At 35.7% G+C, this 16,636-nt stretch overlaps 1 protein-coding gene across 6 annotated transcripts in view; it reads right to left on the reverse strand.

Annotated features, from left to right (window-relative positions):
- The window catches only part of trio (trio Rho guanine nucleotide exchange factor), a 1,041,517-nt gene that overhangs the window by 569,373 nt on the left and 455,508 nt on the right, over positions 1–16,636 (reverse strand). For all 6 annotated transcript variants that reach the window (XM_081765424.1, XM_081765422.1, XM_081765425.1 and 3 more), the window contains 2 exons: positions 6,730–6,939; positions 2,352–2,474 (listed from right to left, as the gene is read on the reverse strand). In XM_081765424.1, coding sequence (XP_081621550.1) covers positions 2,352–2,474; positions 6,730–6,939 — 333 coding nt within the window. The remainder of the gene's footprint in view (positions 1–2,351; positions 2,475–6,729; positions 6,940–16,636) is intronic.

The raw sequence follows: 16,636 nt of genomic DNA on the forward strand, positions 1-16,636 counted from the left end.
ATAATTATTACAGTCAGTTTTGTCGCCTTTCTTGTGAATTGAAACAATGATTGATTCTTTCCACTCTTGTGGCAATTCTTCCTTGTTCCAGATAAGGAGAATGAGTTTGTGTATCTTGTTCCACAATTTTTCGCCTCCAGCTAAAATTAACTCAGCCGGAATTTCATCTACACCCGGAGATTTATGTTTCTTTAATTTCTTTATAGCGGTTTCTACTTCTATTCGGTTGGGTTCTGGAATATACGGTTCTGCGGAGTGTATCACCTTTTCTCCACGCACATTGGTTTTTGGCTGCGTGTTCAGCAAATCGTCAAAGACATTTTTCCAGCTATTTAAGACGCTATCCGTATCAGAGAAAACTGTTCCGTCAGCTTTCTTTAATATATAAGCACGAGGTTTATAGCCCTTCTTAAATTCGTTGATCCCCTTATACATGTCCCGAATGTTTCTATTTTTACTATTATCTTCAAGTTCCTTAATTTTACCTTTCAAAACAATCGCGTTTCTTTGTTCTAAAAGTTTTGGAAGTTTCCCACCTGATATCTGCGAAATTTTGTGTAGTCGGATTTTGTAGCCAACATAATTTTGCCTGTTTTCTCTTCTCTGTTAATTCAATGCATTCCTGGTCGAACCATTGTTTGTTCCTATGTATTTCTGCGTGTCCCAATTTTTCTTTTGCTGAAATTTTAATACTATCTCTAATTTCAATCCAAGTGTCCTTAACACTAGTGCACTCCGAATCTTCTAAAGCCGAGAATCTATTCGAAACTTCAATCTTGTATTCCTCTCTTACCTGGCTCTCACCTAATTTCTTTAAATTAAATCTCTCCTTTTTGGACATTGAATATTTCTGTTATTCACCAATAATCCCCTAATAGAATTTTCATATGGTGTCGCGGGAGTTGGTCAAATATCCGTTCCACTTCTTCGTAAAAACTGTCTTTTATATCGTCATCCTTATCTTCTGTTGGGCATGTAGCATCCGTCTAAAGCAGTACATTTTCCATCGCTGCATTTACTTATCTGTTTTAATAACCAATCTGTCTTCTACAATGCTACTAATAATTTCATGGATAAGCTTTATTAATTCTATATTATTTGACTAGAGAAACTACACCATGTGTTTCTCATTCTATACAAAAATATATAATTGACTAGCCAGATATCTCGTTTTCAGGGCAGGTTTCTTAGTCCAAATTAAAGCACTTATTCACAGTACTACTACATAAATAAATAAAACGCACATTTCTATTCAATTATACAAATATTCATGCAAATAAAGAAAACATGGGAATTTATTATTTATTTTCAACCATACTCAACAACGAAAATCGTGAGAAAATGTTAGAAAAACGGCGAGAGTACAACTATGGTAGCAATCCCAGGTGTCGTAAATTCATTGGTATATATATTTTAAAACGTGTGTTGCGAAAACTGTGTAGAGTGCTCTTTTCTACGCCCTCTTCGGATTCACACATATACATGTCTTGACTAAATTATTCGCATTATAGTTGAGATATGCCATATTGCGTAGTGTAGGAAACTCACGATTGATAATTGCATTAAATAAAAAACATATAGTACTGAGATAATTTTGCATAATAATAAAAAAAAAAATATATGGAAAATATTATGTGTGTGTTCACAAAGTAAGAAATCAACCTCTATCAAATGAAACCAAATCAACGTTTCATTTGTATGTTAGGTACAACTGACGACAGTATCAGATACACAAAACAAAGTGAACTTTACTCTTGACGCTGAACTCTGCAATTTTTGTTGATTTTCTGATTTAATTAATTTCTAGAATAAAGGATAAATACACAGAAGTCCATAGATACACCGAGTTTAAAATCAGACGCGTAATACGACCATAATTTTCAGGGCAGGTTAATTTTAGACTTAAACTCTAAAATAAATAAATAAATAAATGAATAAATGAAAAGTGAAAAGCAATGGGTAGGGAAATATTGCAATTGGTATAAAGACATCCACATTTACATCTCCAACATTTGATGAATAAGTATTCAGTTGTTTACTTCTATTCGTAAAGAGATTCTATGTTCTGATGGATACCACGGTTGGTGTTCATCAATCTGTCAAAAATGCGTCAGGAATATACGTGTATTTTTTTTTTTTTTTTTTTTTTTTTTTCAGCTACGTGTTAAAGATCATAACCGTGTATAACAAGTAGTTTCCCCACGAGTGTCACTATTTAGATAAGAAGGAAGTATGATCAGTCCTTTATATTTTTCCACGAAAAATCGTTATGCTCGTCCGTATAAAATGCATCGAGTTCTAAACTTCGAGAAACTTTGTGGACACACTATATTCAGAAAATGTGTACTTACCTGAGCAACGTTCTCGAAGTGTTCATGACTCTTCTGATAGACTCTGGACTTCTGTAAATTTCTTCCAATTCCTATGTTTTTCCTTAAAAATACCTCTCCGTGATTTTCTAACCAATCCAACACCTGGAAAAAAAAAAATGTCAAGCTCTTTCACTTCAGTCCTATTATATTAGCAACAGCAACAACACATTATCATACATGAATTGACGGTCATCTGGACTCAGTGCACTTTCTTGGGGATATTCTCATTACTTCCAACTATTATTGCATGAATTATTTCACATGACAAAGTCTCCACCGAGACAAGCGTAAACTATTACAAACTAAATAACTAGTTACTGTAACTTACTTGGGTATTTCTCTGAGATGAGGCATCACCACCCAACAAAAACAAGACACGCAAATATATAGTGTTCAAGTTTTCGCGAGATTGATACTGAATACTGAGATCATTACCAAAGTTCCAATAGCTCTAACACAAAAGTAATACCTCTTTGTAACTAAGTGACTAATATGTGTGTTTTCTGTGAGCGGAGTTACCGTTTAATTCCGGGTGTTTCCCTCGGATACAAACTCGAGTATTAGTTCGAATTCCATTTTAAGTATCAAGCATGTTCTCGATCATGCACGTGGACTTCAGTTGTGTCGTGTGATTTTCTACAATGACTCGTAAAGTGTCCAAAGTCTGCAGAATATCTTTAAAAAGTAGGTACCTCTTTACGTAACCTCGATGCTGAAAGGGATGTTGAATTCCAATCAATCAAATAATCATATTTCCAAGACTCGGATATGTTATCATTACCTAATTATGTAAACCGTGAGTTCTTAATTAATAATTACTAAGATCGAGTCACCATAGTCTTGACAGAAAACATGGCGCACAAAACATTGGAATTATATATCAAGTGCCTATTTATATTAATATGCAACATGCGAACACTAGCAAATCATTCGCGTGTTACCGCGGATGATATTTTACGCCCTGTTAAGTGTCTCCCTATCCCATTCTTCTACGCCCTTCATCGTGCAAATATTCTATTCCTTAAACAATAAAATAATAATAAAAGCTCTCGTTTATTAAATCACGTACCCTTACGACAAATGGCTTCTAACAACTAGTAACTACAACAGAATTTCTTCCTTTTCAATCCTTGCGGAAAATTCAAGCACATGAAATGTTTGGATTAAACTAAAATAAAATGTTAACGAAACAGTTGATTAAAATAAACATGCATCTTGATTCTTCTCTCCAAAATGGTTAACTGCGGTAGCAAAATTACGAAAAAGAATGTTCTAATATAAATAGTCATGTTTAACGAAGTAGCACCTGGTATCAAACTCTTATCACCTACCAATGCGGAACTTTTAGGGGCTGCCATCTCTACCGAATCAAGGAGCAAAATTTTATTGGACAAGATATCAAAATTAGAATTCTTCTTTTCTCAATTATCAAAACTTTCTGCACACTCCGCTTATTATTTACTACGAGCTTCACTCTCACTTCCAAGATTACTGTATTTCCTCCGTTGCTCCCCTTCTTGGCAGGATGATAAATTACTTGACAAATTCGACCACACTCTTAGAACAGGACTGGAATCCATTCTAAACTGTTCTTTGAAAGACAGTTCATGGTTACAAGCTTCCTTACCAGTTGAGAACGGAGGCCTTGGGATTCGTCGAGCCATGGATATCGCCATACCTTCTTTCCTTGCATCATTCTATGGCTCACGAGAACTAATTGGATCTCTTCTTCAACAGGAAGTTGACTTAGACTCGATTCGAGATGTACACGAATGCACCGATAAATGGACTAGTCTGGTTGGAATGGATCCCCCACCTATCGACAAAAGACATGTTCAGTCTGTTTGGGATGAACCTATAGTCAAGCTTCGTTTATCTTCACTCCTATCATCAACTAATAACCCAGATGACAAAGCCAGGCTGTTAGCTGTCTCTTCCTCCAAAAACGGAGCATGGCTTCAAGCCCTACCTTCTCACACACTCGGCCTACACCTTTCTAATGAGAGCTTTCGTATTGCTACAGCTCTGCGCTTAGGTGCTAATATTTGTGAGCCTCACTTTTGTCCTGCTTGCAACGCATATGTTGATAATAAAGGATTACATGGCCTTTCATGTAAAAAAAGTGCGGGAAGACAATCTCGACATCATATTGTAAACGACATTATTTGTAGAGCCCTCGTTTCAGCGGGAGTTCCTTCAATAAAAGAACCAAATGGTTGTTGCCGCTCTGATGGTAAAAGGCCTGATGGCATGACCTTGGTACCGTGGAAAAATGGAAAAGCACTAGTCTGGGATTTCACATGTTCCGATACGTTTGCTCCTTCCAACTTACCCCATTCTTCAATTCAGGCAGGTCTCGTCGCCGCTCACAGAGAATCAGACAAAAGACTAAAATACTCAAACCTATTGGACAAATATTGGTTTGTAACAGTAGCAATAGAAACCAGTGGGTCTTGGGGTCACGAAGGATTTAATTTAATTAATGAAGTTGGTCATCGAATAGCAATCAAAACTGGTGACCCCCGAGCTACTGCATTCCTTTTCCAACGTATCAGCATCGCCATCCAGCGCGGGAATGTGTCATCGATCTTAGGCACATTACCTCCTGGTAAAGAACTGGACGAGATTTTTCTTCTATAACACACAATAAGACGGAAGGAGACATATCCGAGGAGGCTGACAACCACTTTGACTATGTTCATGAAGAATGTTTTGAGTCCGGTTTGGATAAATATACATTGTTTTCTACTTTTAAATTCAAAGTGTAATATCAATTTTAAATACTGTGTGATATTTTTTCTGGTATATAAATAATCTTATTGCTGAATAGTCATGTATATTATTATAGCTGGAAGTTTTCTGTGGATTTGTATGTGACATTTTTTAAAAATAGAGTTCGATGGTGTGGAGATATTCAGCTCAAAGCTACACTTTTTAAGTAAAATCTTTGTATGAGAAATTTCCATTGTTGCCAATGTCCAGTGGTACCATTTATTGAAACTCATTATTAGAACATTCCATATACGAATTCAATGGAAATTTCGATTATCAATGATCACTTCTTGACAATTATATTACCGAAGTAAAATGATGTCATTACTAAACTTAAGTGAAATATGGTCAAAATATCTTTCATAGTTTAGATATGGTAAAAGCTCAAAAATTACGTAACTTTTCCATTTACTTATAAGGATGAGGGTGGCACGCCGTATATAATATTGTGTCCGTGCTCTAAAATATATAAAATGTATTCCTGAGTATAACTGAATGGCTTGAATCACGCAAACAGTGTACCGCAATAGATGAGACAGCCAATACCCTAAAGTGAAAATTATAAAGGAAAATTTTTTGTTTCCAGAACTTCCTAATGATGGTGGTGCAATGAAAACAACTTATGAATGACAAAGGAAGGTCAATACAAATAACTGGGGCAAATCCAGCCGTGAGAATTACAATATATACAAGGTGCAGTATCATTTCCGCCGTGTCATCAATGCCACTGGGACCTATGTCATATCTCTGGAATTAATTTGTTCCCATTCTGAGTGTTAAGTTCCGTGAAAAATCTGAGAACTTTGTGAAGAATTCTGAGAACGTTTTTTATTATTTTTATTATTATTATTATTATTTTACTTTTTACGTTAAAATCAAGACAATAAGAGTATGGATTTTTTGTATGTACTCTATGCATGCAATAAGGTAGAAACCGACAAATCAAATCTGAAAAAACACTAAAAAACAGAACTAGAATATTAAGGTTATGGTTGTTTTCTATTTAATATATATTGAATAAAAATATTTCGAAAAGAAGCATTTCCCTTTGCTTAGCAACATCTGCTAAATTGCCTTTGTGGAATGACTAATTGGACTACAGTGATAAGTTTCCGTTAGATCCGAGACCATCTGTATGTGCATTTAGTGGTAGATTAACAGTGTCATGTTTATGTTTTTGTTATTTTTTTTCATCTTGTCTCACTTTTAGTTCAATCAAATTTCTTTCTACATGAGTCTTTTCCATATTTCATAATCTATTGTAGCTTATAAATTGATTATTCAGAGTTGACTCATTTCAGAATCAAACCTATATACAAGACATGGACTTAGTTTGCTTGGATAGCTTGCTTGTTAGTTCATAGAGCTTAATTTTTGTTTCAACACTGAGGCTATATGAGACGTGGACCTACAGATAAACGTGGAATCCGTACTACATTAGCTACAACCGGAAATCAAACCCGGTCTATGGTGCCCAGAACGTGTATTCTAACCATACTGTCATACTGATCAGACCATGTTCTACATGAGTTTGCTTATATGCGTGTCGAAATATACATCGGGACTATGAAGTACAAAAACTTACCTGTTTAACATCTTCCTGGAATAATCGTAAAGCTAACCGCTGGTGTAATTTAATTTTCTTGGCATGCCACTTCTGTTCCAAGGTACGATGGTGATTGAGTATTTGGTGGATCACAGCTAAAACATGACTTGCACCCTCAGAATAATCAGCAGCTGGGTTGCCTGCTTGTCGACTAGAAGACTCATATACAACTTGGCCATCTACAGTAACCTAATAGAAAGTAAAGAGATTATAAAAGATTAACCATACTGATATAGAGGAAAGAAAATCTCAGGGATGTAATTCTTAAACATAACACACTAACCAACCCGTAACTTTATAACAGTATTTCGTTCAGTCCCTGTAAAGGGTAAGCCATGTATAACAATGTGGGTTTTCTTAAGGGGTTTTAACTAGACTCTCGCGGTCCAGGAATGGTACGTGTCGCTGGCCGTAACAAAACTATAGTGGCTGGCTGACTGTAGGTACACCTTTTGTACAAATACAAGCCAGTAGCGTCTCCTGACGTGGATGTTAGAGCGTTGGCAAGAAAGGAAAAATATATTAACCCTCACAACCATAGGCGATACTAGAGGGGAAACCCCTCTCCCCAGGAGCAAAGATGGGCCCACCCACATTGTTTTACTGATCAAAAAAATTGTGATAAATTTACCTCAATTTACACATAACTATTTTAGTGGCATTCGCATTCAGCATACAAGTATTTAATAGTGACTCTACTTTGTCTACCCATCGATTTCCTGAATATAGTATGTACCTGGAAGTTCTCGCAATTTTCGAAACTAAGGAACCATGATCGTCACTGCATAATGTCCTATTTATGCCAACCTATAAATAGCAATTTACTTCTAACAATTTAGTCTGGAAATTATAAAGAGCAATCAAGGAGGATGTTATTACGTAAGGAATACATTTAATTATAATAATTATAGTATAATAAATATACCCTCAAAATATGAAACTGAAAATCAAAAACAAGCAATTATTTACTTACAATTACGTGAATTTCAGCTCAAGTCGTCTTTCTTTGCGTAGAAATCTCTGGATTACTGCTTTAGAAACAGTAATAGGGGCCCGAAACCGTAAGTCTTGAGGATGACCCACTAACGACAAAGTAAATGAAAATTAGGGAAATAAAAAGGCAGAATGGAAAATCGTTAAGTCCAGGCTATTTTTTTTTTAATCAACTGACACTTCCAACACAACTTGGATCGAGAAAAAATGACTTCTTACACGTATTTTAGGAAGAACTAGATTGCAGCATTAACTTTTGAATTGAATGATATGTTTAGCAATAAAAAAGTGCGTAGATCATCCCCCTCTCCCTCCAAAAAATGTTTTCCGTATTGTTATAAAATATCTGTACATCCACAAATAAATCTACAGACTTGGCAACGCCTGAGAGAAGCAGAAAACTCAAGACGTTGATTTACTAACCAAAGTCTTGGATCACACAAGCACGAGGTGAGGAACACGAAGCGGATGTACAATAGGAGTCTTCTGAAGCAGTGAAATTTCAGCCAAAGCGTTGCCAACGACTTACTCGCAGAGTTGCCTCCTCAAAACATGACGGAGGAGACCGCACAACATTTCTCTGTTCTTTTGCACTTCAACAGTTGATTCTGTCTCGTTGAAAATAAAAAATCCCAAGTTCTGACGATCCGTTTAATTAAATTAAAATACTCTTTTCTTCATTCTTCGTTGGGCGTTAACACAAGACTTGCACACCCAGAGAAAACGCTACTGGTATAAGCTAATAATAGAGAAGTTAATACCTTGTACTAGCACAATATTAAATATAATGTCTGACAAACCGACAATCCTTTATCGTCACTGAAGAATTCCATAGTGTATCAGAATCTACTACTAGCACCATGGTTGTTCAGTGCGAGGTGCAGAAATTTAGTCTTCATTGATGACCAACTGTCTGTAAGCTACACATCACAATGGACAAATGCTAGAAGCCGTCTTATGTGAGGTATGAAGCAACACCACTGAGCCACGAACAGTAAATACAGGTTGTTTGGAGTGATAAATCATAGTATGGTATGTGATGTTCCGATGGAATAGTATGGATTTGAATATGGCAATTAAAGCTGAACGGCACCTACTGACAATTGTAGTGCCTACAGTAGAATCTGAAAGTGGGGCATTACTGGAGTGGTCCAATTTCTCACGAGAAGAGCATGAATCTTGTGTAGATGCCCATAGCAATGCCGCAGCAGAGAACTACAAGGATATTGTAACCACCAGCTGCCTACCATTGAAGACCAGTTCCGGGATGAGCATTGTGTGTTTCAAAAAAGGAAGACGATCTATTCATTCAGCAGGGTTTCACAACGATGCACCAGTAGTGAACCTGTCTGCTCAGTGTTCTCAATTGTGCACGATTTAACATGTACGGAATGTTTTGGAACGCCAACTTCGCACCACACCACAATGACATACATCGACAACTATCCTCAATGCAGTTATCAGGAAAGAATATATGCCACTACATGAGATGGACCAATGAGCAAATTTTGAGTTTCAGGTGGGTATCCATGTAACAAACCTTCACTTGTTTGTTACAAGTTTACTCCTTTAGTTGCCGATTATGTTAATTTCCTACTCAATTGTTATTTCTTTTTTTATGTTTCATTTTGCAATTTTGTACACGTATCTATTTCTTGTAAATGTGCATTTATTTATTTCAGCTACGTTATCATGTTTAATAATGATGTCTAATATTTATTTATTATTTTAAGGCAACGTTTAATTCTCATTGTTTAAATACAAATTCCAATACGGAGTCTCGTATTGGTATTAATATTTTTAAGATTCTAAATTTATCTTTCTACGATCTGACTCTCTTTTCCTTCTATTGTTGAATGTAAAATAATTGCAAATCGACACTATTTCATATATTTTCGAGCAAAACAACTGATTTTGTATTGCAAGTACCTAAAATAATGAATATTTTTTACTGAATTAATATATTTAGCACAATAACAAGTCTATATTGCAAACCACTAATTTCTGTCAGTATTGCGACTCAAGAGCATGCAGAATTCAAGGGTACAGAAGCAAAACCTGCTAAATCCCTTTTTTAATTTTGTCGGAAGATGAAACAAACGTGATTCCCTTACGTTTCAGAATTACTGATAGTCCTACGAAACAAAATTCTACATATTGACCTACACTATCGGAGTGTGCGCCAGGAAGTATAGTTACCGTGCAGTGTATTTCTCTCCTACATTAGGCCTTAATGTAAATTATTGTAGTAAATTTGTTGTTTGTTCTGTATAAGCGTAAATCAAAAACTGTTATAGAATTATTATTTTCGTGTGAAACAGGGCCGTCTTAACGCATGGCTTCGATGATCACTTGGTCATGGGTTCCATGTTAATCTGTGTACATCAAGTGACTCGCCATAAATAAATACTATCAGCTCATCCCATAAGTAATGTCGAAGCCCGCTCATGTTTTCTTCGATAACCGCTGCAACGATGACATCTGACGAGCGAATAGTGAAGTAGACGGTAAGTGCCATAGCTGTATCATGTAGAGTCTTTCATTGCGCAGCAGTGTGTAGAAGGAGAACAGTATGCTCCATGTTTTGGAATAATGGCTTGTGTTTGATCATGTCAATATTCGAGGACCATATACGGCATGTCATAATGTATGAATTTCACCAGGGACATTCAGCCAGCGCAACAGCACGAAAAGTCAATGTCGTATTCGGACAGGGTGCTGTGGGTATGAGGAAGCACCAGAGGTGGTTTCAGAGATTTTGGTCTGAGGACACCAACACCAGCCTCACCGATAGGCTACGAGAAGGGATACCTGAGCAGTTGGCCAGCGAATTCCATGTCACTCATTCGACCGTTCATCATCTTCTGCAGGACCTTGGGTACGTATTGAAATTTGGTAAATGAATACCTCAAGCGGTAATGCCTCAACGGAAGTAGCAGCGAGAGGACACTTGCAGTTTTCTGTTCACCCATCACAGACGTAAGGTACTTCTGGACAGAATGGTGACTGAAGATGAAAAGTGGATCCTCTACCATAACATTACACACAAACATCAGTGGATACCCACAGGGAATAGGAGAGTTGAGAAACTGTGTCAAAATAGGACCTCTATTCCTTCAAAGTGATGTTGAGTGTTTGACAGGATATTAGTGCGACAATCAATTTAGAGCTCTCGGCACGTAACCAGAGAACCAATGCAGATATCTTCTGTCAGGAGTTTGAATGTATATGGAATATATTATTGGGGAAACGCCCTACTCTGGTTCATCGTAATTAAGTGCTCATCTACGGTTTAACGCGCGCCCCTACACGGCAAGGATATGTGCTAAGATTGAAGAATGTGGCTTGGAGAGAATCCCTAATCAGCTGTTATCACCAGACCTTGCACCAACAGACTACTGTCTTTCTCGAATCCTGAAAAACGAACTTTCTGGGAAAACACTGCAAGATGAGAATGACGTACGAAGAATAGTGGCCCAGTTCTTTGTCTGCAAAACCGGTTACTTCTTTCAGCTACAGATTCAACAGCTGGTTGACAGATGATAGTGTGTTTTGGAGTTCGATGGAGACTATTTACCTTATCATTCTTTTCCTTACGGTGCCAAATACGTCATTTACTTGTAGGATGATCTGGTATAGCCACAGTTGTTTAGACTATACTGAAGTAAAAAATAATAATATTTGCTGCAAACGGATACTGTGATTTGTCTCTGATTTAGCATCCCTGGATTAGCATTGCAGCTACCTCTGCCATAATGCCACTTCACATGCACGCCATTTCTTCAATTTGTCATTTGAAGATCGGCAGCCTTAATCATATAGATAGGATGAGGTTTATAAAGATTTTTTAAAAAAGCAAATGTTAGTGTTAAAATATAAACTCCATTTATATTTTATTTCTGTGAATAGTTGTTGTAGCAGCACCAGCACATTGGTTTGTCCAGGGCCTCATAATGCTGTTAAGAGTCTTCATCCCGGCGAAATTAAAATACCGCTAATTTTACAGTAGTTATGCGATATCTTCAAATAGATAAAAGATAATCGAAATGTGGAACAAGAGCGCCCTAGACAATATTATTTTACATGAAAAACCGTTATCACGACTCACTTATTTGCTTTCGATTTCGAGCCATTTTGAATATCGGCATTTATTTTCGCGTTTCTAAATAGATGAAAACGGAAAGCCACTTGGTGACTTGTGATAACGGTACCTCACGCAAAATAATATTGTCTAGGGCGCTCTTGTTCCATATTTCAATTATCTTTTATCTATTTGAAGATATCACATAATTACTGTAAAATTAGCGGTATTTTAATTTCGCCGGGATGAAGACTCTTAAGACGACACTAGTGTCAAATGGTACATTTTAACACTAACATTTGCTTTTTTAAAAAATCTTTATAAACCTCATCCTATGTATATGATTAAGGCTGCCGATCTTCAAATGACAAATTGAAGAAATTACATTTAATCATACACAGTACATCCAATATGGTGACGTAAATTTTCTTCTATCTTTTCAGTATGTATGACAGCCATGCATACTGAAAAGATAAGAGTCTCCTTATAAATTATTCAATTAAAAGACAATGTACCGTAGCTTGCATCGAATAAAGATGTAAGTACAGAAATACTGAAAAATAATCAGAAAGAATAAATAGTATTATACTGAACTGAAACAATTTAACTTTTATACTGAGAAATATAAAATGCTTTTACATTTTACTACTCCTGTGAGCAACACTGTCTCACCTAACTTTCTGAAGAAAGAAAGAAGGAAAAAAAAAAAAAACAACTTGAAACTCCTTTATTTCACTTACTAGCATATTTTTCTATACAGTATTTTCTGCAATAGGGAGTTACATGTTCAACATAACATTATTAGCGTGGGGAAAAAAAGTCAATATAAATTCTTCTTTTTTATTTGCATTCGTTCTATGCGAACATTATAAATGTTGATTGAAGAAGGCAATGTATGTGAAGATGAAAGAGCATTTTAAATTCACTTCATGAAATACATACTTCTCTTATTCTGCCGATCCCCCCCCCCCCACGTCTCTCTTTTTGTGAAAAAGATATTCACAACTAGTAATAATAATGTTCTTATGACCATGAAGTTCTGCACATCAGCTTCCTTTTTCATTACATCAATTTAAGAGTTTCAATTGTAACAATATAGCAGTAAAACGTTTAGTTTTATGAACAGATTTCTAAACTATACATGTTCTGATATATACTGTAATTAGTTTATTGCGTAATTAGCTTATTGTTTTCCTTCGAGTCTTTGGGTTTGTCTGGTTATACAGTGAAATCTTAGACTATGAACTTAATCTGTTCTAGAACCCTGTTTGAATTCCAAGAAACTGGATTAATCCGTTCCTAAGTCCTAAGAATTCAATCACATGAGATGTTTCCACTATAGCTCCTGATAATGAATTGAATAACAAAGAAAAAAAAAAAAAATCCTCTGGGTGTTCGGATTTTAAAGTAGTGTTCGTATTCTAAGGCAAAATTTGCTCGAATTTTTCGTTCACATTGCAAGTTGTTCGAGATACCAGAGGTTGGGATTCCAGAGGGATACTGTATTTATTTAATAATTTATTTATTTTTCGATTATGACCCCCATAAAATCCTTAAGGAAAGTATTCCGATTCTTGTTAGTAAGTAAATGCATACATATAAATACTAACGTTAATAATATAAAAACAAGCAGACAGTGAATATGATTAATTATCTTCAAGTAGCAATATAAAAAGTGTTTAGTATTATTCTGCTTCGCTTTAGATACAGTATGATTTCATCGTTTGTTTTGTTAAGTATCATATATTAATAAATGCTTTTGATCGTGCGTACTATGTAAGTTACAAATGCTCTTGGCGAAATTTTTTTTTTTTTTTTATGACCCACGATTATGGTCCAAGATTAAGGGAAACTGTGATGATGATGATAATGAACGAAATAATGGAATGAACAAAATGGGTCGAAACGGAAGAATTCCAAGAAAACCCACGGACAGGGTGTCTGTCCATCACAAGGGCCACTTGGCGCTAGCAAAATAAATACTATTGTAACTATCATTATGAGAAAACATGGGGAAGATTCCTGATAGTTTTTACACCAAACTGCCATTACATCCGATAGCCTCACACTGTGTGAAGCCAATCAGTCGTAATCGGTGCATCTCACTTCCGAAAGGTCTTGTTTTGTATTATCTTCCTATCTTCTTCTAGGGCTATAAATTTACCCAAGGCTTTTCAACTAGACATCTTGTGCACTCTGCGTGAGTTCCCCATACGAACTGTATGTCTTGACATTTTAGCCATCTTGATCTAGTAACTCATATTATTCAGTGACATGTATATCTGTACATATATATTGTAGAGCTTTCCCTGTGTTATGTGATTTTTTTCCTTCACCCATCTATTCGTCTCTTAGGTTCAAAAAAATTTCTCAAGACTTTACAAAGCCCTACTAAGATGCGAACAATTGTTTAAAGTGGGATCCGAATCACTATTCAAGGCTGTATCCGAGGAAGTATCCTACCAAAAATCGACCCGGGAACAAGTAGCACGCACGTTAGCCGCTCGCTCATGAAAGGGTACACACTCAACTGTGGGGTTTGACTGAAAAATAATGAATCCATGGTTGTAACTTTGTTATTTGTTAGCTGATTTTGAAAATTCTTTTTGTACTTGATATCCACATTTATTCTCTACGTAATGCACTTGTATCCTTTGTTCCCAGGTGTGCTGATAACTGAAGAAGATTGCGACCAACGTGGAGATGGGATTGACGCAGTAAGCTGTCATTGAGTTTCTGACAGCTGACGGTTGAGAGAGTATCCAAATTCATAGTCGAATGACAGGTGTTTAAGGTAACGCTAACGCTGGTCAGGTGAAACGGTAGGTCAGACAGCTGAAAGAAGCAAATCCGGCTATATCTAGTGTGATTATCAATGTTTGTTCAGTAATATGTGTGTACTAACTATCTTGTCAGTACTTAATTTACAACCCACGTAGTATCTGTAGTCCAATGGTGACTTACTAAGCCGCAAGCCATAATAATGCTATCCAATTACTTGATCAATGTAAGGGGTTAACAATATAAAAGAAATCTGCTAAAATCTTCTAACAGATTGGCAGCAAGTAGTGGTTATATACATAACGATGTGTATCGATACATCTGAAGACTTATAAACGTATATGTTAACATGTACGTTGGTGGTGATTTGTGACCTCGAGATTGTGATCACTATTTAGTAATGGGAATGCATTATATTGGAAAGGTTAGTACACACTAATGATTACATGGAACAGCTGAAATAGAGTGGGGATTTCTGAGGATGAAGTTTATTTTATGTGTAATAGAAATTGGATGCTATGAACAGGTGATTATTAATAATTATCAACCTAGAATGAAGTTTACGAAAGTTTAGAAGAAATACTGCGAGCTGAAAATTTGTCGGTGCAGACAGTTTATGGGTACACCAACAGTTTTAACCCAAAGAAGTTTTAGTGTATGTTAGTACTAAAAACAAACAAACAGGTGTATTCACTGCTCAAAATATTAAAACAGCCAAAGGATGTAACAATCTATATATGTCTAATCCTCTTAGTAACTATATTCAGTCTTATTATGTATACAAGTAACACTTGCGTTCTTCAATAATTCTTTATTATAAACCTGTGCCCTATGCACTCTTTAAACATCATAATTCATCTTGATCATTCCACAGCTATTACATATTTACTATTCACAGGATCTTCATAATAACTCATCCCGTAAACATCAACTTACACATCCATCCTAATTGTGTATCCCCTTAGTACCGACTGTTTCTTTAACTACATAACGGACATTCACATATTTCTAAGCACTTCTTACCCATCGATGTCATTCTTTTGCATTTGAATCCTTAAATAAAACCCAGATTTCAAAACCTTCAGTTCATTTATTATGCTATTCATGCCCATTATATAAACTTTTCCGCTTACTGTTGCACAAAATTTATCAGTTTGAATATCTATAACTTTAATCTAGTATTCGAACGGTCAGTTGAACATGATTCGTTAAAGGAATTTACAATTTCTAGCTCATCAAAGAGAATGAGCCCAAGAAACTTAGCTAAAGTTGATCATTTCACTAGGTATGTCAATTAATAATTCAAAATAAACTTAGTTCCAAGATATTTTTAAACAAATAATGATCTAGGCACAATTAATTATTATTTTCCAATGTTATGTGCACTTGCTAGGGTTTTAAAAAAATATACTATTAAGATCTACAATTAAAGTGAATTTATTGACATATACTTCTTAGGGTGCTACAAGTGCATGCACGAACACCGTTCTCTGATCTCAAATCACGAAAATGAGGGATTATTAATTTTGCCTAGGGCACTAAGCAGATTATCTGGAATACTGCAATGTAAGCTAAAATAAGTACTAGCAAGCATTGTGTGCAAGTTATTATAGCGCGTCCATAGATACGAAAGTAATGGGATATCTCATAAAAGCAGGGGGTAATTCAGATTCATATACATTCCTGTTAAGGTTAGCCCTTTTGAGTTTACACACGTAAACACAGAACAAATTAACTTACTCCACGTCTTTTTCCAATTCTTCTTGGTATCTTTAAAAGGTCAAAGAAATAGATTAATTATAATGTTACAAAATAATTTACAGATTCAGGAACAACAGGCTAATTTCTTTATTACTAAACACATCGCAACTATATCTTGGGCACTATTGAAGAAGGAACGAAAGTGCAGTTGGTTGAAATGAAAATTGAGTATACTATGGATGGATCCGACTACACCGGAAAGATTTTGGTTAAAATCTAACTATTTCTTTTTTTTAATGACAATACTAGTAATGACAATAAACAATAATA

This window comes from Thermobia domestica, chromosome 7, assembly GCF_964235325.1.
Source record: "Thermobia domestica chromosome 7, izTheDome1.hap1.1, whole genome shotgun sequence".
Lineage (NCBI taxonomy): Eukaryota > Metazoa > Arthropoda > Insecta > Zygentoma > Lepismatidae > Thermobia > Thermobia domestica.